This window comes from Lampetra fluviatilis, chromosome 40 (genome assembly GCF_964198595.1).
Source record: "Lampetra fluviatilis chromosome 40, kcLamFluv1.1, whole genome shotgun sequence".
In the NCBI taxonomy this organism is placed as follows: domain Eukaryota; kingdom Metazoa; phylum Chordata; class Hyperoartia; order Petromyzontiformes; family Petromyzontidae; genus Lampetra; species Lampetra fluviatilis.
The window spans coordinates 7,946,321-7,970,214 of NC_136314.1; the positions used below are offsets into that span (position 1 = coordinate 7,946,321).

The window sequence follows — 23,894 nt, forward strand, 5'->3', positions numbered from 1 at the left end:
ATGTGAGAGATTAGCATGTTAATGTGAGAGATTAGCATGTTAATGTGAGAGATTAGCATGTTAATGTAAGATCGCAGAGCCGCCGCCACGTCGAGGTCGGCGCGCGGAGGTGGCTGTGTTGGTGTGAGAAATTAAACCTGTTAATGCAAAATCGGAGAGCCGCAACAGGACCCTGCGGGGTGGGCTGGTAGGAATAATACTTAGTACCGGTACAGGGATATCGACTGGGTATAGAGGAGTTAAAGAAAAAATTACTGTATTCTAGTGTTTAAAGTTTCGCCGTGAGGCGCCGGAAGCGACGGCCATCTTGTTTATTTCACAGATCGCAGGGGGAGCGGGCGGCCATCTTGTCGGACAGGGTCATGCCAAGTGTTTGCAGTAGGGGGCGATGTTGATACACGGACGGACGGACGGACGATATAATCTATTGGTGGTCTGGTCCGCTTCGTTCCTACCAGTAAAAGAATACCTTATCATAGCTGTCAGTCCGTACGGTTTACCCGTATTTTTGTACAGGGAAATTGAGTTTTCAAGTCCATACGGCGTACAGCCGCTTCAATACGGGCAAAAAACATTGTTTGTGTTTCTCCCTTGTGATGGGACTTTGTCGGAGGAACGTTGAGATTTATAAGAGCACGGGGTGACCAATAAGGTCTGAATTGGTCTGTAATAAGGTAGGCACTGATAAGGGGTTGACAGGTATGTCTTATTAACTCGGCGCGATGAAGGGCCATTGCCCGAAACGTCGCCTGTTATATATATTGTATTCGTTTAATGTCAGAGTTATTGACGAATGTGTTCATTTTTTTTCAAACTGTTCATTTAAGGTTGATAACCGGCAAACTAATAACTGGCTAACCGGTTGCAAAAAGTCAGTAAGTGGTAATCAATTCCAGTGCATGTTTAGTGACGGGGGCACTGCTGTGTTCACGCGTAAATGGGCGCGTTTGTTTGGCTGTGTCGGGTGGAGGAGGGTGCACGACACACATTGGCACTTTGCTTACGCGCGGCGAGGCAATCTCACTCGTAAATCAATTACGAGAATGTTGCTCGGTAAAAACAATTTGAATATCCAATATTAAGTGGTGAAACTTTTGCATCAACTCAAAGAGACCAAGCTTGAGATTATGTGACTTTATTATTGCAGTAACCTTGATACACGTCAACAGTATTTGCAGTATAAATTACACAACAAAGCGTGAGTCGCCGTGGGTGGTTGCCAAGTAACACCGCCAGTGTTAATCTCTTTCAACAAAATTAGTGACAGAGATATTCAAGGGGGTCTTTTTTTTGTTGAGCCTACGACTGAGACGATACGAAATTAACGAGTTTGAGTGAAAACACAAAAGCTAATTTTGTAACGTTATTAAGATTTTTTTTAAAAATCTAGCTCAGTGCAGTTCGTGTTACAAAGACACCAATACAGTTAGAGACTGCAGCGCCCAGAGAACGATTGCTTACGGGCGCTTTTTACATTTTCATTATTATTCAGTGCACTGAAGGAGGTGAAAATGGAAATTGGCTAGAAACGTATAGAATTTAAAAACATTGACCGTGTTCACCGATTGGCTGAGCTGATACTGGGAGGAAATAATTGAGCGGCCCTCATACTTTGGGAGCAACTGTTTAGACTGCTTTCGTAGCCCCGACTGAATGACTCTGAAATCATCCGTAGATTGCCGTTGACCAGACTTGGAACGAAAATAGAAATGCTGACTCAACACTGTACGCCACATGCCACTGTGTTGGCGTCAGCAAGTATTTTCTCAGCCAACGCGCTCCAATCACTGGACGAAATCAGTGACGTGCGGTGAGGTCAATGTCTGGTGAGGCAACGGCTCGTGTCAGATCCAGATTCACACACTGAGGGGGGCGTGGTCTCACAGGGGAGGCAGATGTGATAGCTGCCTCCCCTGGTGCTTTTTCATTGCAGTTTCATGACGAGACCAGCGAGCCTAAATATCTTTATACACGTACGTGAAATAAGTTACCTGGAGTATGGATGGCAAGGACATGAAATTAAGGGGTCTACAAACATTACATTGGTGACATACTGAGATAGTAACAGGCACGCGCTTATTGCCCGCGCTCCATCCAGTTACTGAGGGGTTGCGCAATCAGAGGGGAGGCTGAGCTCGTCGCTGCCTCACCTCTCGTCTCCCTGTATTTGCAGCAGAGCTCCGCAAATTTGGCGATTTTGACTATAAAAATGATTGGAATCATAGAGAAATGATATTTATAACACAGATCAGTGGAAAAATCTTAATATTTATTTTATTTGATTATTCTTTTTTTTTTACTTTTCATAACAGCTATTTTAATTGGAGTATGACAGGTGAGGCTCTGCCTCCCCTGCCTCCCCTGACCGCACGTCCCTGGACGAAATGCGTTTCGAGGAATCTCTTTAATATTTCGGCGAATTGTAGCGCCTCTAGTAGCTGCAGGTTTCATGGTAACCGATTACACACATCATCGTACATCTCTCAAAGACATGCGATGCAACAATCCACGGAGTCGACCCACGCACGAGCTTTCACCGCTCCTGCTCTGCGGTAGACGTATTCTCGTACGTGCTCCGTCCCTAAGCTGCCACTGTCATCAGGCTTGGCCATCGTCCTTTCTAGAAACGTGTTCTGACCCCAGCCCACCGACTATTTTGTTTCTTAACGGTCATTACGATGTCTCTAACTTGCGTTTGTTCCTGGAATCCAGTTGAAAGGTGCAAAAAGAAGCATGGGGAGGTGCATGCTTGGAATTATACGGAGACAGAATGAGGAACACATACAACAGAATTAAACAACATCTATCCTCACACACGCGATTCACAAATTTAAATAATATCGCAATCTTGAAAATCGATATATTACCCTATGCGTCGTTTCGCTAGGTTTCTCCTAAGCTGCGTATGCTTTATCGCAGTACATTACATTTCGTCCACTCAACCAATATATTGCAATGAGTAAGTGCAATAACCTACATTAGTGCTTATTGCTTCCAGTGTTTAAGAAAATTATGCGACCCAGGACACAATCCCACTTCTCAAAGTGCAATCCTGGCACCGCCAACTGCCTCTAAACTGACTATGTTCCCAACTGCCTTGAAAGTGACCCTCCAATATAAAAAAAATTCATCCCCCGATGTCGCTGACGTGTAATGGGTCAGCTGACTAGGCCCACGTGGGTAAGTTTGAGCCACAGATTTATGGTAAACAACGGACGTTTAACGATTCCAGCCAATCCAGATTACACACAATCGCGACGATTAAATACCGCGATTCGATTCAAGGACTGCCGGTTGTTTCTGTGGTGCGAGCAGCACCTCTAGTGGTTACAGCGGTCACGTGAACCAATTACACGCGACGCGTATACATTAAACAATTGAGTCAGATAAACGCTTTAATGCACGCGTCAACTTTGTAAGATTTAATTTAAAAAATCTCCTATCCCCGATTAATCCCAAAAGGTATCAATGTCAGGGCGTGTGACGAAGAATCCAGAGAACGGCCCGCAGAAGAGGATGACAAAGAGTTACCTCTGCAGCACTTACCCTGCCACTGCCACAGAAAGTAATGTTTCCCACATGACAGTTAAACTGATACTTGTAATTCTCACAAGGTGACATTTATTCAAATCAAGTGGGGAACCAACTATTTTCCCATTCTTTTTTTTGCATGCGTGTGTGCGTGCAATTCCTGGTATCTGAGTAAGTGTTGTGCTGAGACCATTAGCTCTTTACGCTTGAGAACCTGGTTTATTCACAGTGGTTGGGCAGCAAAATCCTCAATTCGAACTCAGGATTTCACCGGTGGCGGCTGAGTATCTCTGAGCCACCGGGCCACCCTCTGTTAGAATCGACTACTGATGGATCGATACACGCCGCCTCGTAAACTTCGTGGCCTCAAATGCCATGGGTTGGTCAGGTGTGAAAGGTGGCGGTGCGAGTGGGCGCTCAGTCGCGCTTGCCGGCACGGGGCTCCAAGTATGCACCGCCGCCGCCGCCACCGCCGCCGTTCGGGCCGTCGAAGTCAAGGCTGTGGCGGAACGCGGCGAGGAGGCTCGAGGCCTTGCGGGGCCGCTCCATCACCACCGAGTGGCCGCAGCGTTCGAGTAGGTCCACGCGGCACGACGGCAGCACGGCCTCCATCACGGTGGCGCCAGACACGTCCACCACCTGCAGGTGCGCTTTGTTTATACTTCATTTTTGTGCTAGGTTTTTATGTTTTTGCTTTTCTCAGTTTGATGACCCATATCACTCTGAAGAGACTCTAGCCTTGTCTCTTGAATTCTCACTGGGTTATACAAAACGAACCTGAACACTTGAATCTAATCATGACCCAGCATCCTCTGCACCATCAAACTGCTGGCACGTGTGGATGGTGAATCACTGCATGGCTGACAATCGCGCACAGAGAGACACGCATGCGTACACACACGTCTAAGTGAGCAATATCTTTCGGCTCATACGCGCACATGCGTACCTTGTCCTCCTGGCCCCATATGACCTGCGTGGGGGTTGTGATGAGTGGCAGGGCCTCCTGCAGGGCATGACGAGATGACTCACTGGTGATCGCCACAAACACTACACAGAGAAACACGCACAGCCAGTGCCAAACCACGTCAGTTCAACCGGACCACTCAAACTTCCTTTTTTTTTGTACGGCCTAAGAGAGCAACGATTAGAGGTTCACCTCTTCCAAGTGATTTAGCCATTTCATTGCTTTGTCTAAGAGTTGGTGAACTGCAGATACAACCACCCACCCACTCACCAAACTGCCCTGCCGCCCAAACCTCCACCTACATCCACCCACCCAAACCCTCGCCCATTCACCCAATTTCTCGCCTACCCGCGATGAGCCTGATGAGGCAGTCACCAGCGGTGTGGTGAGCTGTGTTGGTAGGTGGCGTGGTTACGTATGGGGGAGCTGTGGTAGTGTTGTGGCCGTCATCGTTTTGCAGGGTTCATACTGGTGAGAATGGCTAAATGAAAATGCTGTGCGGTGCTTGTAACATGAGCAGTGCAGTGTCGCGTCTCTCACGCTCTCTGTAAAAGTCGTTGTTCTGGCACCGCAAATTCACCAGGGCTTTCAGGATCTACAGAAGCAAATGTCAAAAAATTTAATACGTCACACGTACACAAGATTATAAATAACAACACATTATGGTAATAACATAATACTTGTGTATATGTTACCTGCTCTGAAATATAGATCAGAAACATTGACATTGACACAGAATATCGAACAAAAACTAAAAGTGCATAATGAAGCATAGAGAGGTGAACACTTGACATTACACTGAGGGACTGAAGGAGGAACACGTGGATTAGGAAACACGCGCAAGCTTGAGACGTCATCATTCTGCGCATTCGGAAAAGTGGGCTCAGGGAGGACGCGTCACACACGGTAAGGAATGAAGATAGCCGGCAGTCTCGAACAACGACGGAGCGGCATCCAAACGACAGGACACCCGCGAGACCTCGTCCGCCGTGGAGAGGGAGTGACGAATTTGGCTCACGTGCAGGAGCTGGAACGGCGACGGTACGGGGAGGCGTTCACCCAGCAGTGGCTCGACAACGTGGCTGTGAGTGCGTGTGAGCAGTCGCACCAACCTGCTTGTGCAGGTGGATGGGCGTGTAGGCGCACAGGTCGAGCATGCCGCGCATCTCGCTGGGCGTCTCCGGGATGAGGCTGATGCGGGCGTTGCGCATGTCCGTGCCCTCCAGGGCGCGCAGCTCGCGGATGAAGGGTGTATCGCACGGGTACTGTAGGCCTGCACAGCGACCACAAGAGGAGGGTGGCAGGGGGGTGTGGGGGGGGGAGGATGACGAAGTAGGATGAGCAGGTGGGTGGAGTAGGGGGGGGAGCGGCGAGGTAAGGGTACCACGGGATAAGCGTAAAGAGGTTACGTTTCGGGTTTTACAAACAAACTAACGAAACTATTATAATTTCTATGAAGTGTGTTGTTATGATTCGGAGCAGCGTAAGCGCGATGGGCAGCGCACTACGCTACACAACTGCCAACCCGGGCTTGATGCCCAGCCACCCACTCATTTGCCGTGTCGGCCTTTATGGGTGCTCACTAACAACACTTGCTCCAGCAAGCCGTTAAAAGTTGCAAGGGGATCTCTGCGTTGTGTGTTGGTGTGTGACACAATCACCTGCGGGGCAGATGAGGGTGATGGCGCACAGCTCCTTCGGGTGATGGGCAGCATAGACCCCTGCGATGCAGCCCCCCATGGAGGTGCCCACCAGGTGATACGGGCTTGAGTCGAGTCCCACGGCACCAACAAACTATGGTAGAGCCAAACAAGCACAAAGACAAACAAATATACAGATCCTCCAGAGCTTTAACAGACAGTTGGAGCAAGTACAGTTAGTGACCACCTATGAAGGTCAGTATGGCACAGGAGGGGATGGGTGGCCAGCATCACGTCCGGCCACCTTTCTCTCCCTAGTGGCAATGTTTACACATTTTTATTTGAGGCTAAGTCAACCTAAGGGAGGCCCAGGACTGGTTCAGATAATCATAACACGTGTTGGCCGTGAGCGGGAATCAGGTTCTTAGCACGGTAAACATGACACAACTGCTCCCCCCCACAAGCGTGCACACACACCTTAAACACAGTACACACACCACAAGCATTTTACACACACCACAAGCATTTTACACACACCACACAACAAATGGACGTGCTTCTTGGCTCGATGTGGCATCTCCTTTGCCCTCCGTCACTTGCAACTGTATCCAAGGTTACCTGGTGGATGCGTGCCACCTGCCCCTGGATACTGTAGTCTTCCCCGGCGATACGGCTGGTCCCCTCATGCCCCGGCATGTCCACGCTCACCACGCGGCACTCTAGGTCCAGGAACTGACAAGAGGGGAAACACAGGGAGAAGAGAAGGAAGGATGTCTTGAACTCGGACTTGAACCAGGGCAGGCAGCTGACAGCACGAATGGTTGGGGGTAAGAAGGTCCAGGCTACAGCGGCAGCAGCAAAGACAGAGCGTTCAAGGTTATATTGTTTAACCAGGTGAGAACTTTCGCACCAGGATGGTCTCATTTGCAAGAGTAACCTGGGGCATAAGTCTGTTAGTAATGGTCTACCATTGTGATGTAGAATCCCAATTGACGCATTTGTAGTATCATTTTGAATTTGGCAAATTTGAACCCTGATGCCGGAACACATTGGCCTGCTCTCGCGAATGATGCCAGGTAACCTTTAACGTCCACTGAGAAGTAGCCGGTGCGTCGTGGTATTATTAGGGTTATGACACCCACAGCAATAACCAGGTCAGCCGCTGCATTCAAACCGTGAACCTCTGCAACAAGCGGTGAATGCTCGACCCCTGGGCTGTGTCACCACCCCGACGCGATGTCAACGCCTCAGAATCCCCCCTTCAAGTAAACATTTAAAGGGGGGACGTAGGCCCAGGGCAACTCCATGGAGGACCTTGATGACGGAGATTGCGATCTTGTGGTTATGATTGGAGTTGGAACCAGCGGAGGGATCCGAGTATTGGGGAGATGTGGTCTCGTTGATGGGTGTGTGTATCTTAAACTTATTTCGCACTGTACATAGCCAACCGTGCTAATCGGAGGTGTGGGCCTATGAAGACCGGCACGATACACGAGGTGGTGCGTGGCCAGGACAACACCTGGCCACCTTTTTCTCCCTAGTGGCTATGTTTACACACTGCACCAGGTACTCATTTGAGGCTGAGTAAACTTAGGGGAGTCCCAGGACCGATTTAGATAATCGTCACTGGTGTTGACCGTAAGCAGGAATTGAACTCGGGTCACCGGATTTGTAGCGCAACGCACTAACTGCTACACTACCGGTTCCCCACTAGAGTTGATACAGGAGGATTCCGGATTGCCGCGGCGAGACGTGTCTCTTCATGCGGCACGGAGTGGTGAACATGACACGGCCCAGCGGCAGCGCGTTCACCGCTTGTGCAGAGGTTCGCGGTTGAAATCCCGCAGCCAGCGATGATTAATACAGCAGGTGTATTAGCCATTACTTGAGAACAAACGTGCGCACCCGCAGCATCGGCAGCCACATGTCCTTGTGCGCAGAGAAGCCATGCAGCAGCAGGATGGCCGGGCCCGCGTTGCTTTTGGCACCGCCGCGCTCCATGTAGCAGAAGGTGTAGCCAGCGACAGTGACGTGCTTCACACGCAGGCCCAGCCTCTGCCTCCAGAACCTTGGTGCAAACAAACACAAAAACAAAGGTCCCCCATGTAGCCTTTAACAAAATGTTGGGGCAAGCACAGTTAGTGAGCACCTATAAAGGCTGGCACGGGACACAAAGGGGTGGTGTGGCCACGACTACCACACCCGTCCGCCTTTATTTCTCCAATTCTGATGTTTATACACTGCACCATGTACACATTTGAGGCCAAGTAGACCCGAGGGAGGCACAGGACCGGTTCAGATATTTATCACCGATGTTGACTGTGAGTGGGAATCAAACTGAGATCGCTGGGTTCATAGCGCAGCACGCTAACTACTATACTACCACTCCCCACACAAAATAAATACAGCCACATTTCGCCAATAAGTGCCATTGATGTGACCACAGCACTTGTGCCAGGCTAGGTGCCAGGGCTAAGTTGGGGTTGAGTGATGTTCAATGCAGATGCGTGTATATGTGAGACTGACGTTGAGTTGGGTGTAAGACTGGAGCAGTTTGTGTTTGTTTGGAGGGGTCTCCCCTGAGAGAAAGAGGGTGACAGTAACCGTGAATGTGTGGGGGTGTCCCCGTGGCGCTCGTGCCGCCAGGAGGGTTCGGCGCGCACCAGTTGAAGGCATGGATGTAGACGGTGGGGCACAGGAACCAGGCGAGCGCCAGGGTGATCACCGGCACCGATATTGTGCCGCCTACCACCAGCACCAGCGCGATCGTGTTTGTGGACATACTGAGACAAACAGAAACGTTACGAGTCAACATTGGTCACCGGAGTCGATTAATCAGCTAAAAACGGTAATGAATACTCGTGGTTGATTACGTGGGACCCTCTAAATATTATCGGCCGCTCCGACACTCTGCCTCCCAAAGGCAGGCAACTCCCTACAGGCCACACACATGATCCTGATGACATCTTCAAGCTCCGCTTATCACCTCCCATCCAGCGGCACACGAGGGGACAGAGGTTAGATTCCGCCCCCCCCCCCCCCAATTCTTTTTGCATTATCCAATTAGGGTTGGGGTCGAGAAATCGAACTGGTAATTGGTAGAGTCGTCGATGATTTAAATAATCGGAGAGCAATATTCACTGGGGGAATTCCTCAACACGTCAGTGTTTTCTGCAGCGCAAACATCGCGTGCTTCTCATACATCATCTCCACACAGGGAAGCTCATTTACTCATCAGCTGTGATCTCTCCACAGCAGGAGGCACTACACAGTACTTTCGCACCTGCCCTGCCACACAGGTGTTCATCGCATGCCTGTCAAACCGAGATATTTTTTTATTCTCAAAGAGCTGGAATTCGGCCTCATTAAGTGACGAACCAGATGTAATGTTTGGGAGTTTTTTTCATGCAGTCATTATTGACCGGGTCGAAGTCCATCGTTTACATTGTGAGCTCAGTCTAATCACAATTGTGCCGGCCTGGGTTCCAAACTCAGGTCTCAGCGCTCCGAGCCATCCAGCCACTTGCCACCGACAATGATGGGCAGACATTCATCCAGCAGTGGACATCCCATGGCTGATGATGATGGGCAGTCCTTCAACCAGCAGTGGACAGTCCATGGCTGATGATGATGATGGGCAGTCCTTCATCCAGCAGTGAACAGCCCACGGCTGATGATGATGATGGGCAGTCCTTCAACCAGCAGTGGACAGTCCATGGCTGATGATGATGGGCAGTCCTTCATCCAGCAGTGGACATCCCATGGCTGATGATGATGATGGGCAGAACTTCAACCAGCAGCGGACAGCCCATGGCTGATGATGATGATGGGCAGACCTTCAAACAGCAGTGGACATCCCACGGCTGATGATGATGATGGGCAGACCTTCATCCAGCAGTGAACAGCCCATGGCTGATGATGATGATGGGCAGACCTTCATCCAGCAGTCGACAGCCCATGGCTGATGATGATGATGGGCAGACCTTAATCCAAAAACGTGATGGACCGTGACTGACAATTATGGGAGGGTAGTCCTTCATCTAATAGAGGATAAACCAAAGCTGACGACGACTGACGGTGCAATTTCCTTCACCCAGCAGTGGATAGACCACGGCCTTTGCCTGGCGAGTCGTTCGCACTGCAGGTGGGAGACAGCCGAGGGGCTGTGTGATCTCTCCCACGATGCTTCGGGCCCCCTCTGCTGTCGATAATGAATGAATGAATGAGCGAGCCGGGTTATATAAGCGGCGGGCGCAGCAGCAGCGCGCATCACAATCGGCTCGCTCCTATCGCGTGCGATAGACAAACAACGAGAGATCGAGAGCAGTTGGCACCGAGTTTCAAGCTCAACGGACTCGACAAAAAACGGCCGAGGCTTACGACAGAGACAGACAAACTAACAACGTTCGTAGTCTTTGTACATTTCACTTAACATTCGCGGTTTTACAACGGTGCGCGTCGGGCAGTTTTAAACAACGTAACAAACAAAACCATTCGAGGCCATCAAATTCGTGCATAGGAGGTTGCGGTAACAAACATTTTTTTATGGCGGGGCGGGAATAAATCGAAAGAACTTGTGCGGAGAAATTTATTTTAATGTTTTACCTGAAGCGAGTTTGCGGTGTCTCTCCCTCTTCCTTGCGTGTGTGGCGCGCGCGCGTGCGCGTGACCCCCCCCCACCCCCTCGGGTCGCCTCGACGCGGCCGCGCAAAGGTCGCGGGCGAAGGCCCCGCGCGCTTCCCCCCCCGCCGCCGCCGCGCAGCCCAATCAGCAGCGAGGACCCCACCCCGCGCGCTTCCCCCCCCCCGCCACCACTGCGCAGCCCAATCAGCAGCGAGGACCCCGCGCGCTTCCCCCCCCCGCCAACGCCGGGTCCTGTCGCGAGACGCTCTCCAGCCAATCGCTGCTGAGGAATAACTCAAAGGGGGGCGTGTCGCCCGTGTTATTAGCACCGCCCCCCCTCGTCGGCCCCCCCCCGCGTCGCCCCACCCCCCGTAGCCCTCCCCTTCGAACCCACCCCCTCCACCTCAAAGGGGGGGGCGTGTCGCCCTTGTTATTAGCACCGCCCCCCCATCGCCCTCCCCACTCGTCGGCCTCCCCCCCGTCGCCCTCCCCTTCACCCCACCCCCTCCACCGCCTCGCGCGCGACGCAACCAATGCGGTGCAATGTCATCGGTCACTCGCAATATGAGAAAATAACGTCACGTGGTTACTGCACGCGCCGCGACGTCACGCGTTTGTGCCCTCGCAACGACTCGAATGACGTGACGCGTTTTCGCTCGACGCGTGCAGTAACCACGTGACGTCATTTTCTCATATATTTCGAGTGACCGATGACATTGACCGATGACATTGCACCTCATTGGATGCGGCGCGAGGCGGTGGAGGGGGTGGGGTGAAGGGGAGGGCGACGAGGGGTGGAGCTATGACGCGCGTCACAAATGTCTGACCCTCCTCCCCTAGGTGCGTGACGTCATTTATGGATGCCCCCTTAGCAGAGGTATGCCTAGCTCTGCGATCTTACAATTATCAACAAAGTCCATCTCTATCCCCGCCCACCTACCCTTGGGTTGTCCCCACCTCAAACCTATATCACCTTTGGCTGCAGTAGCTCTCTCGCTACATGTTTTCCTGCATCAGCAGTCCGCCTGCTGTATTGTTTCACCTGAAGACGATTGCTTGTGTTGCGATCGAAACGTCGTGATCTACTTGTTATTTTTCTATTTAAGTGACTTTACCGAATGAATCAAAGAGTATGTTTATAAAGGGGCCGTCCATAAATGACGTCACGCACCTGGGGGGGGGGTCAGACATTTGTGACGATGTGACGAGGGGGGGGGGGTTTGAGAAATGTGACGTCACATCAAAATGCGCAACTTTAAATAAATATAGACAACACGTTCTAATTAATTAAGTAGACTTTTAAATAAATGTTTTCTCCTACAACATCAGAGTGCAGCGGCACATAAAATACGCACTTCAATGACAATAGTATAAAGCGATTTGAAGCATGTTTTACTTTTTGGGTGGGGAGAGAAGAGCTTTGTGACGTAATTTATCGACGGCCCCAAAGGTTTAGAGGTTTAGAGAAAGGCAATAATAATGCTCGTAATACATAATACATCCTCTTCTTGGTTCTTTCGGTAAAGTCACGTAGAAGGGAAATAATAAAATAAAAAAAATAAACATAATAAAATACAATTCTCACGACGTTTCGGCCACAACGCAAGCAGCCGTCCTCAGGTGAAGAACAGGTCTGACAGCCTGAGGATGCCTGAGGATGGCTGCTTGCGTTGTGGCCGAAACGTCGTGAGAATTGTTTTATTATGTTTTATTTTTATTATTTTATTACTTCCCTTCTACGTGACTTTACCGAAAGAACCAAGAAGAGGTCTGACAGCGTCACGACAATGCGTCATCGCTTAAAGGACGTTGCTCCGCGGTGACGTCATCGCGCATCGCCCGACGCGATCACGTTTAAGTGCGGTGACGTCATCGCGCAACACCCGACGCGATCACGTTTCAGTGCGGTGACATCATCACGCACACCCAACGCGATTACGGTGACGCCGCGTAAATCTAATTTGACGTAATTGCTTAACATCGATTGACGTCATCGCGTGGCGAAATTGTGGTATGTACTTACAGAGAGGGAGATGTCACACGTAGCACTTGGAGGTGGACCCATGACGTAATCACGTCGTACGGTGGCGTCGCCCGGAACGCGTTACCGTGACGTCACGACACCGCTGAGCGCAATTGACGTCACGACACAACGTAGCGCGAGTGACGTCACGACACAGCGGAGCGCGAGTGACGTCACGATGGAGTACATGCGCATGGTGAAGCGGGTGTGGGACACGTACCGCTTCTATGGCGGTCTGCGCGGTTCGCTGTGGCAGATAATGAGGTGAGAGGGACCGCGAGGGGGCCAGGGACTCAGGGGACCTGAGATAATCGAGGACTCGCGGCGAGACGCGGCCTGGGGTCCGCGTCCCTCGCTGTCATTGCGACAGGGGTCAGAGCGTTACGCTACACGTGGATATTATAAACGCCCTGAGGGCAGATGATCAGGTTCGAGTGCTATTTTATAATGCACCAATATGCCTTGAAGGCAGCTCTGTTGTGACGAAGCAGGAACTAAACATTCGTCAACGTTTCGAGCAATGGTCCGTTTTCAGTGTGATGTAAAGAAGAGCTGTTGCCTGTAACGTTGGCTCTGTTCGCGTTTCATTCCAAGGCCCCTGTTATTGACGATTGTGCTGAGCTGAATTGTTGTTAATTGTGCGCCGCTTCCAACGCAGTTCCACCAAATGTGTTCATACTCTTTGGTTCTTTCGGTAAAGTCACGTAGGAATAAAATAAACAAAATTACGACGTTTCGATTGCAACACATGCTATCATCAATATGTGGGAAAACCACAGCAAGAAAACCACAGGAAAAAAGGTTCTTGCTCGAAACGTCGTGATTTAATTTATTTTATACCTACGTGACTTTACCGAAAACACCAAAGAGGATGGATCCCTGCAGTCACAAAAATTTCAAATCTAGATTGACAATGCATTTGTCAGAGCAATTATAGCTTGGGGTTGAGCAGCTACAAAATTTGACCTTTTTGCCAGTATTAAAGAATGAAAAAATAAGGATAGGTTTACCCTTTCTGGCAATAAAACGGGTGTTAAGATGTCCAAACACCACATAGAAAGCTTTAGCAAGGAATCGTGTCTGCAATCTTTGTACTGTTCGCTTTTTGGCGTTGTTCTCCGGTCTCACACTGGTGGGAATAGGACCTAAAGAAGGCTGCATATATAATGTTTTTGTTTGCATGTACGTGTGGTTATTGGAGACATGATTCCTTGCAGAAGGTTTCTATTTGGTGTTTGAACATCTTAACACATGTTTTGTTGCCAGCAAGGGTAACATCTATTTTTATTTTTGTATACTTTGATACTCTTTGGTTCTTTCGGTAAAGTCACGTAGAAAGAAAATAAATAAAATAATAAAATACGACGTTTCGATTGCAACACAAGCAACCGTCATCAGGTAGAACTAAATTTGAGAGAGAGACAAAACACAGACACGGAGACACACAGACAGACACACCAGCAGAGAAAGACAACACAGAGACACACAACATAGACACACAGAGACCCAATGCCTCTGTGTCGAGGCCTTAAATAGAGAGAGAGGTGGGTCTGCTGGGGCAGCTGCTGGAGCAGAGAAATTAGCATGTCAATGAATCCATACTTGCAAAATATTTGATACTGGCAAAAAAGGTCACACACTGCTGGTTGAAGCGCTTCCCCACACTGTCAGTCAAAGAGGTTGCATGGCCATACTTCACCACAATGGTGGGTGCGGGTTCAGTTGATCCAAAACGCCACTGCCAGATTTATCACCCGAAACCGTAAACGCGACCGCGTTTCCCAAATAAATGCCCCTCCACTCGCTCCACTGGCTGGCATTTACCAGTGCAATAATTGCTATACAAGGTCGCACTCATAGGCTTCAAGATCCTCCATGGACTCGCCCCTGCCTCCCTTAACCCCATTAATGACGATGGATGGACTGCGTTGCATCGCTTTGTGCTCTGTAATGTTTTGTTGGTGTCAGATCTATGCGAGTGTCTCAGTTGTCATCCCGCATCGAGTCCTATACCGCATCCACTGCCATATATTTTTGCACTATGCTGACTGAGCCCAGGCCCAAAACGTCAAGCGGGCAACAACGAACGGCACTATTAAAGTAGTGTTGCATTGAACAAGCATATTATACGAGCTTGGGGATAAGACTATGGGAGGGAATTCCAGAGTGAAGCAATGCGAGAAAAGAAGCAGAGAGAAATGTGACCTGCATTGTGGTGAGCGGGTGAGTGTTTGAGTTAATGAGTTGGCGAAGGAGTGAGTGAGTGTTGTTATGACCTGCATTGCAGTGATTGAATAGTATTGATGAGACAAAGCATTGAGACTGGTAGACTGCAGTAACACAGGCATTGAGCGAGTGACTGAACTCCCTGTGTCGCTCCCAGGATGGACGAGTTCCGTATTGGAACCCTGGTCGGCACGGACAAGTATGGCAACAAATACTACGAGGAGAAGCGCAACTTCTTTGGTAAGAGTCCCCGCAGAGACCCCTATCACCACCCACTTGCCTTGCAACCCAGTGCCCGCAATGAGACAATCACGTCAAAGTGTTAATTTTGCGGTCAATATCAAAACAAATGTTTTCTTCATTTATAGGTAAGATGGGCATTCCATTATATAGATGTTATTCTATGGGCATTCATTTTTCCCATTATAAGCTATGTGCATTTTGTTTTCCCCATGTTAGCCTATGGGTATTCGTTTTTCTCTCATTCCTTTCAGTTTGTCCATTAATACAAAAACAATTTCGTTAATTGACGATAGCCTTGAGTGAATGAAAATTTGATATTTTGATAAGGCTACGACTGTTTCGTGACTTGAGTCTTTGATTAAATTAACGAGTCTCAATGAACATGCAGACCAAGATAATCTAGTTACATTATTAGAGACCAAACATAACAATTGGGTATATAATTCGAAAAAAAAATTTCACTGAGTACATAATTTGGCTAACCGCTTAATACAATGGGGTTTGGGGGGTGGCGGAATAATGGGTTCTACCTTCGTCTGTCATCTTCACTATACTCAGGCCGGCACCGCTGGGTGGACTACACGTGGAAGATGAATGACAAGGACACGTTCTGGGACAAGGACGGTAGCATGGTGCCTCCTGAGTGGTGTGTCTTTCCCTCTCTCGTGTTCACTGTCAAAAGTCAAAGTGATTGCCTACTCAAAAGAGCTTTGAGGCATTGCCCATCTCCTTTTACAACCTTGATCCAGTGGTGCAAATTGCACGTTCCAATTGTAGGGGAGAGTCTGTCTCGGGTAAATGCTGTTGACTTCCCCCTGAAGTGGTACTTTATGGACCCTGTAGGACTGATGGACTTAGTCAACCCCCAACCAGGATTTCAAACATGCGATTGGGAGCTGCGTGCTGTAATACTGAACCACCTCCCACCTAGCTGGTTACTGTCTGTGCTGCCTGATCTTGATTTTATGTTGAGACTCGGAAGGGAGGCCTGTTTATTTATATATATGTAGAGAAGTCCCCACGGACACTCTCGGAGACGGAGGTATGTTATGGGCTTTCGCCGAGGATTTATTAAAGCTGTTTCAATAACACACAAGGGTACACAACTCCCAGGGGCTAGGGGTCCTACTCTGAGTCCGGGTCCCTGCCGGCTAGCTCCGGTCTCTCTCTCTTGTGTCGGATCGGGGACTCTGCCGACTCCACCGACCGGAGAGAGAAGCACCTCTATCGGCTACCACCGGCTTCCTATTCGATCCCTCTCTACCCCTGGTTCCCTCTTCACCCTTCTTACTCTACCCGTTCCCACAGTGACCCCGCTTGCATCACGGGGTCTCCCTTAAGTACCCTAGGAGACGTGACGTCATAGCACTGAACAGCACACCTGACGTCACGTCCCCATTTTACTCCTCCACTGCTCCACCGCCCTCTCCCTTCTGCCCTCTGTTCCGCCACAGGCACCGTTGGCTGCACAGCATCGCGGACGAACCTCCGACCACACACCCGCCAGAGCAGCGGCCGTTCATATGGAAGGAGCACAAGATGAACATGAGCGGCTTCAACAGGCAGTACGTGCCCTACACGACCGTGCGCCCCAAGATCGAGTCCTGGGTGCCGCCCAGTGGAGCCACCTCCCGCTGAGCTCACACACACGCATGCACACACGTGTGTGTGTGTGCGCGCACATAAGTACGTGTGTACGCATGCAAGTATGAGTTGGTGTACATACATGTGTAGGCTTCGGGTCTCTGCGACGAGCTCTGCAACTCTGGTGCCGTTTTACCTCTAGGGGTGTGACAATTCATCGATTAAAATAAATGATTTAACACGAGCCGACTGGATATATTTTCTATGCAAATTATTTGAGAATGCTAGGGCGTAATCGAGGCAACCTGCCCGATAATTGAAACAGGGCATCGCAAAACAAAATTATTTTGAATTAAAGCACAACTAGAAAAATGTCACGGCTTATTGAATCGCAGATGAGTGAATCGTTGCATCCCAAGTTGCTGTTATCATCTGTGAATCTATGATACCTGAGTCCCTTACAAACACATGTTTTGAAGAACTCCCCAGCCATCACAAGCGATGAAGTCAAAACTTTGGTGAAGTTATAGCGGAACTGTGCAGGCGTCTGAATAGAGTGCGTTATCTGCGTTTGTAAAATAATAAATCTTCGCCCTGCCTTCGCGATGCTCTCCACATGGTCTCACTTTGCACATGTGACTCGCCATGGATGCTGGTGTGGGGCAGGAAGGGTAGGAGAGCAAGGGTGAGAGGGAAGGATGCAGTGGAACGAGATGTGAGTGTGGTGGATGTGATGTGTGAAGAGGCACGGAAAATAAGCTCGCGGAGAGAGAATTCGGGCAACTGACTCCATGCAACAATGTCACTTTTGGTTCACAAGATGAATGTCTGTTGGTCTGTATGTAACTCTGGATCATGTTGATCTATGTAATTGTGTGGGAGGAAATAAAGTACCTGGAGAAAACCCACCATGAATGCAAGAGGTTAGCCCATAGCAACATTGGGCCAATGTTGGAATGTGGTTGGAGCCGTTGTACCAATGTTGGCCCAACGTTCCATATTTACTGGGCAGCTAGATTCAAGCATAGGTCTACTGTCATCTGTGCACCTCACGGCCCAAGCCTACAACACATGTATTGTATGAGTGGGCAAAGTGCAAACACCTGGGGGGGGCTTGTATTAGCACATTCACCTTCCATATTAAAGCCACGCGTCAAAATCGCATTCAAAATCCGAAAATAAAAGTATCCGGTTCAATCACCTCAGGATCTGGTTTGTAATGTTAATTAAAATATATATCGCTATTAGATTTAAAAAAAATACACCGAGGCTTACGGGTGGTGGAGGATCTACGATACTTTTTTTTTAATTTATGCGACCTGACCAAAAAAAATATACACGACTCCCTTGCCCCAACGCGATTGGCTCCAATTGCATTGACGTCACAGGGAGGGGAGGGACTTTCAACTCGGCGTTACGTCACCGCTCCCTTCGCGCGTGCATCTTCCCGTGACGGAAGGCGGCCACCGACACCGCAAGACGTGTGTCAGACGTTCTACCTAATTCCGGAAGACGTCTACCAATAAAACGCGGACCCCGTTCAGGCGCGCGCCCGGGGGTGGGCGGTCAACGTCGCCCCCCCCCCAACGCGCGGAGATCTTCCGGAAGTTCCCGAAGATTCCAGAAGTCGTCTTCCGGAAGACGGAAGGCGCAGAGTGTCAGGGCCCTGATTGGGCATTTAACGGAAGGCGTCTTGCGTTAACAATAACAATTGTACCCCCTCCCCTCTCCGTCGCGGCGACAAAACCTCGTTGTTGAGAATTTTATATCAAACTTCAAACTCTCCTGTTCTTCTCGCGCGACCTTGACGAGACGACAGCGCCACCGCAGCTTCCACACACGGCCCAGCCCGGCGGCGTCCTTGCTTCCTCTGCCCTCCCTGCCCCCCGGCCTCGGCTGGGCGTCTCGCCCGGCTCAGGGCGCCGCTTCGCCCGCAGCTCAACCAGGCAAGGTGAGGGGGGACGGGGGCCCTAAAGCTAGGCCCCTCGCGGCCTACACAACAACAAAAGGGGGAACGGAGACCCGGGTGTGGGGGGCCCAAGGCAACCGGGGTTTGGGGTTCAAGGGGATCAGGGGTTTGGGGTCGAGGGTGATTTGGGTTTGGGGTCTACGAGGACCTGTGTCTGAGGCCAAGGGGATCGGGATTTGAGGACCTGGGAGTTGGGGTCCAAGGGAACGTGGGGATTTAGGCCAAGTGTCATGTCTTCGGGAATCGAGGTTTGGGGTTTAACAAAAACGTGGTGTTTGGGATGCAAGGGGACCGGGGTTTGGGATTCAAGGACAACCGCGTGTGGGAGACCGGCGTGAGGTATTAGGTGACCGGGGCTCCGGGTGCCAGGGAATGCGAGATTTCATGGTTTGGGGCTGTGTTTTGTGTGCTGTACATGAGTCGTATGCTTGAGGTTTTTTGAGCTTTGGGGTCCCTAATTTTAGATTATCTGGGGTTTGGGATTCACAGGATGCCTGTGTTCGAAGACCTGCACTGTCTAGTCTGAGAAGCTGTAACGCCGGGGTTGAGAGTTGGGGTCTTAATTGAGAGTTGGGGTCTTAACTGGGGGTTTACGGCGAGTGTACTGCTGCAGGTTCAAAATCGTCGATCTCCGATGTTTGTGTGGGTGGAGGGGGCGGGCAGAGTTGTAAAGTGTAATCGGTGGTGTCTCGGGGTTAGTCAAGGGTTTGAGATCTGAAGATTTTGGCCTCGGAGTTCCAGTGTTTGGGGTCCTAAGGCTCAGAGTTTAGTGTACCTGCGTTTCAGGGGTGCGGACATGGGTTCAGCGACAGACACTGCGCGTTTGGGGTTTCCTGGGTTCAAGAGCAGACTGGGTGTTGGGGGGTTCCTGGGTTCATGGTCTGGGGCAACAACAACAACATTCTAACTTGAGGCGAATTTGTAATTTGTAAAGTAGTGATAGTTGAGTTGGACGTTTTGGCACTCAAAAAATATTCTTGGATGTTTGCTTAGCCATATTAGTAACTCGGCCATTGCATGACAACCTAAGACCTCTGAACATATTTGTAAATAACACCGTGACCTTAAAAGGGAACATACATAATGGACGACGTTTCTGACAATGCACCTTCATTGCACATACATAAGAGAAGCTAGAGAGATCATGGATAGTTAGAATTGGAGACTGCACCTCGTGACTAGTTACCTAATAGTAGCTATTGGCTAATAAACAAAACCCTTAGATAATCAAGAAGCATCACCACTAAATTATCCATAATAGAGGTTTTTTGGGGTTAGATCTATCCCAACAAACCTCATGGATGATATAGGTTTGCGAAAGCCTACGTGTTAAACTACTAAATTAACTCAATTTCATTAAAGGTAACATAAAATGTTGCTGGCACATTGAATTGTGGGAATGTTTGTCAGTGTGAGCACGTCGCACAAATCCCCTAAGCAGTGGCTTCATGGCCCCAATCACTGCCTTACATTCCCGAGTTAGAGAAATCTGAGTCGGGTCAGATAAGGGTATTTTGCCAAGCAGATTCATGGTTTTACTATAGCTGAGAATATCATTATTCAATATGATGGGATAAACTGTGGGATTTCCTTGACAGGATAGAAGTCGCGTGCATGAATATATTTGCTGTACTGCCTTGTGTAGCTCTGAGCAACCTATATAACCAATTTTACACTATTTATGACCACCCATCTGCCAAACATGGGGGTAAGTGAACAATAGTTGTCTTTTGGATATATTTTCCCTTCCCGTAGGAATGTGGAATTTCCACCACTGGCTTAGGATTGTAAGCAGGGGATGGGCACCACCTGAATGCTAATTTCATTAAAAAAAGACCTTGACTTATCCAATTTAAACTCTATCCAGGCTTAAGCTTGCTTCGCATTTGAGCTGCCATGATATTGGGTGCATTCCAGGTGTTTTGATCATAAGCTTGCTGCCCATGTGCAGTGTTGCAATACATCATCATCAGTCATTGTCTATCCACTGCTGGATGGAAACCTTTCCACTCTGCCACCATCCATCAAGGTGCAGTGCTACGACAGTCCATATCATGCACGTGAGTCGATCTCATCACTCTATCTCCAATGTCCTCGTGCCTTCCAGGTTATTTAACTATATTTGCTTTACCCATGTTTGTTATGTGTTGAGGACAGCTTGAGGAGGCCATCATCCATCAGTTGTTTGATCATGGCTGGTAATAATGATTTTATATTTATTTCAGATCATACAATGACCGGTACAAGGAAAATATCACAGCTGTGAGGCAGAGAGAAGACTACGTGGATTAGAGAGCACGTAGGTTGGAGACACCATATTGATTCTGTGCAGAACACGTTCTTTGGATGGACGATGGCCATTGGTAGAGACTGACGATGTAGTGGCAACCAAAGGAGAGAACATGCCCGGAATGGACGTCTACCTCCTTAATGGAGCGATGAAACTGGCTCATATGCTGCTGGATGGATTGCTGCATTTCGAGACAGTGATATCTGGCAAATTCTTTGGGAGGTTTGAATTCAGCAATGGACTGATCAAGGCTGATTATGACAGCCAATTGATGGCCAAATCGCCCGGAATCCGACCGGGTCTCATCAGATCTCATAAGCTAAGCAGATTTGAGCCTGCATTAGTGCTTAGATGGGCAAGCATCGTACATGGAATTGATTGGAACATCTGGCATTTGCATCCCTCATCCCGTCTCGACACAGATAAGAGCCGTTCTAACGCATTAGGTGTTCCACGTTTTTTTTTACCTTCTCACCCCTCCTCTCCCTGGCGGTTTTTGTCTCTCTCTGCAGCAGCCACGGCCACGAGACTCGCAAGATAGAGAGGGAGGCGAGGAAGCGCGCGGGCCCGAGCGAGAGAGGCGCAGGAGCCGGGAAGAAGGGCCGCATGGCGAACGCCGGCACTGGCACCGCCACCGCTACAGCGGCGCGGACACGCAGGCAGCAGGGCGGGCGGCGCGGCGGTGATGGCGGTGGTGGCAGTGGTGGTAGGAACCGGCACAAAGGCGCCCAGGGGCAGGGCACTGGTGGTGGAGCGATGCGAGCCAAGCAGAAAGAAGTGGGCGGTGACGTCGGCAGAGGCGCTGGTAATGGTGAAGCTTAATTTCTTGTTGTCGGCCTGTGATTTTGCATTGCAGGGCAAAGGCCTCACCCATTCTCTTCTATTCTTTGCTTTCTTTTTTGAGTCTGGCCTGTGTGTAAGCCAGTGGGTTCCTGTGTGAACTCTGTATGAATCTATGGGTATCTCTATAAGAGTCTGTTGTAAATTCCCTTGCTATGCAGATACCTTGCCCATTTCATTACATTCCTTTACTTAGTTGCTTCTGTCCTGTCATGGCCACTCAACTCTGATGTCGTTTCGCTGCAGCTGTTTCTTCCTCTGTTTTTGCTCCTCTTCTTTTCCACTCCATGGTTTGTCTTCTCTCAACGCTTGTTCTCATTGTCGCCTGTAGGTGGTGACAGTTTTTATGGGTGTGCTGGAAAAGGTTGAGAACATAAATGTATATATTATATATTTATCACATTTTTGCTATCGGTGTCTGAAATGTCTAGTTTGTATTGCCTGCACTATCGGTCTATTTCTCCCCATCTCCTTTTGTATTTTCTGTTTTGCCTGTCTTGTCTGTTGTGTCCAGGCAGTCTCTGCTCTCTGTCTAGTTCTGTGATATCCCTGCTACTTAATTCTGTCACATTTGTTCTGATCACCAGCCTCATGCAAAAACATGTGTGGAAATGTACATGAATACAAAATAACAAGTTCTTACATGACGCATATAATTGCGAGCTAACTATTTTCATGTTATCCGATTAGGTGAGTAATCAAACATGTAATTGGTAGTCATAATTTATTTAAATAACGGATATCCCTACTGTGGTTGCTTGGACTCGTATTTACCCTGATGATGATGACTAGAGACTTTCACGCTGCCACCTGGCCGAGTACTGTATATGCATTGACCCCTGACCTGTCGGTGCTGCCGTGTTTGGCATGGACACAGCTGCGGCAGCTCGGACCGGTGGCGCCGCGGCGTGCGACAGTGACATGGGCATGGAGTGGACGCAGAGCGGAACCCAGGTGACGGTGCGGCTGAGACCACGCGGGGGCAGTGCGGGTGGCGGGGGCCCAGGAGGGGGGGACCTGAGCGACCTGCACAAGGGGGCAACCTTCACGGACCACGCGTGTATGGTGGCGCTGCCAGGTTTGTGTTTCTGTGTCTATGTTTGTGGCCTACCATATACGCGTCTGTGTGAGTCGGCATGCCCAAGTACCGTCTGTTTGACCGAATAGTGAGGGGGGTGATACTGGCGCAGCATGGCCCACAGAAGATATACAGAAAAATGTAGAGGTGATTGTACTTGCCAATGACCGGTACCAGCATTGTCAAATCGGCTTCTGTGGAGCAGGCTTGTGACGGATGCTACTGGGCAGTTGGAAGTAGTCCCTCTTCAATAATAACGGAGGGTGGAAGCGATGCTCACAAGGTTGCTAAACTACAGCAAGTTTGCATAGTGACAAGCAGAGGATTTGCATCTGCCAGTCATTTCAGTTAACCCATAACACTTAGGTCTGTCTCATGACCTGCCAGCAAGCTTTCTGCACTTCACGGGACCTCACCGTGCATTTATCCTAACACACACACTATGGTGACATCACTGCCGCTTAATGACGAATTGCGGCTGTTGTCATTGGTGTGTGTCTTTGTGTTTGTGTTGCCGTTGTGCAATTAATCAGATTAATGTAGTTGTGTGTGTCATCGTGTGTGTGTGGGGGGCCTGCCCATACCTATCTCAAGAATATTAATAATACAATTTATTTGCACTCATTTCACAATTTGGACGCACTGTTCGTTCGATAGCTCGGAGGCACGGAGCCAGTGCTCAAAGTCCCTTGTACGCCAGCCGAGCCTGAGCATGTGAGCCTGAGCATGTGAGCCTAAGCAGGTGAGCCTGCATAGTCGAGCATGAACAGGTGAGCCTTTATCTGTTGCTTGAGTGTGGATGGTGCTTGGATGCTGCTTGTGTGCAGTGGGAGAGTTCCAGACTGCGGGTGCAGCTTAGTAATTGTTGTCAGTCTTGTTTTTG

At 49.5% G+C, this 23,894-nt stretch overlaps 3 protein-coding genes across 12 annotated transcripts in view; 2 read left to right on the forward strand and 1 right to left on the reverse strand.

The window, feature by feature from the left end:
• Positions 1 to 1,119: 1,119 nt before the first annotated feature.
• Positions 1,120 to 10,842, reverse strand: ABHD6 (abhydrolase domain containing 6, acylglycerol lipase). Of its 4 annotated transcripts, XM_078875037.1 has the most exons (10): positions 10,741 to 10,787; positions 9,663 to 10,118; positions 8,740 to 8,918; positions 8,041 to 8,203; positions 6,754 to 6,867; positions 6,157 to 6,289; positions 5,608 to 5,768; positions 5,036 to 5,090; positions 4,478 to 4,578; positions 1,120 to 4,170 (listed from the first exon to the last, which is right to left on the reverse strand). In XM_078875037.1, exons 2-10 carry the CDS (start codon positions 9,687 to 9,689, stop codon positions 3,949 to 3,951), a joined length of 1,155 nt encoding a protein of 384 aa, XP_078731163.1. In that variant the 5' UTR covers positions 9,690 to 10,118; positions 10,741 to 10,787; the 3' UTR covers positions 1,120 to 3,948. The 4 variants fall into 4 exon arrangements, with proteins under 4 accessions (XP_078731163.1, XP_078731165.1, XP_078731164.1 ...); XM_078875039.1 differs by lacking the exon at positions 9,663 to 10,118 and having other exon boundaries at positions 8,799 to 8,918; positions 10,741 to 10,842; XM_078875038.1 differs by lacking the exon at positions 10,741 to 10,787 and having other exon boundaries at positions 8,799 to 8,918; positions 9,663 to 9,952.
• Positions 10,843 to 12,886: 2,044 nt separating this feature from the next.
• NDUFA12 (NADH:ubiquinone oxidoreductase subunit A12) lies at positions 12,887 to 17,432 on the forward strand. The gene is made up of 4 exons (XM_078875041.1): positions 12,887 to 13,045; positions 15,165 to 15,247; positions 15,809 to 15,896; positions 16,705 to 17,432. Exons 1-4 carry the CDS (start codon positions 12,960 to 12,962, stop codon positions 16,886 to 16,888), a joined length of 441 nt encoding a protein of 146 aa, XP_078731167.1. The 5' UTR covers positions 12,887 to 12,959; the 3' UTR covers positions 16,889 to 17,432.
• A 1,049-nt stretch (positions 17,433 to 18,481) lies between these two features.
• Positions 18,482 to 23,894, forward strand: part of LOC144946203 (ubiquitin carboxyl-terminal hydrolase 19-like) — a 29,232-nt gene continuing 23,819 nt past the window's right edge. For 3 of the 7 annotated variants that reach the window (XM_078875042.1, XM_078875049.1, XM_078875048.1), the window contains exons 1-3: positions 18,482 to 18,785; positions 21,606 to 21,898; positions 22,811 to 23,011. In XM_078875042.1, coding sequence (XP_078731168.1) covers positions 21,700 to 21,898; positions 22,811 to 23,011 — 400 coding nt within the window. In that variant the 5' untranslated portion in view covers positions 18,482 to 18,785; positions 21,606 to 21,699. Of the gene's footprint in view, positions 18,786 to 21,032; positions 21,103 to 21,605; positions 21,899 to 22,810; positions 23,012 to 23,894 lie in introns of those variants that run through there. The other 4 variants (XM_078875044.1, XM_078875045.1, XM_078875047.1 and 1 more) reach the window with 4 other exon arrangements.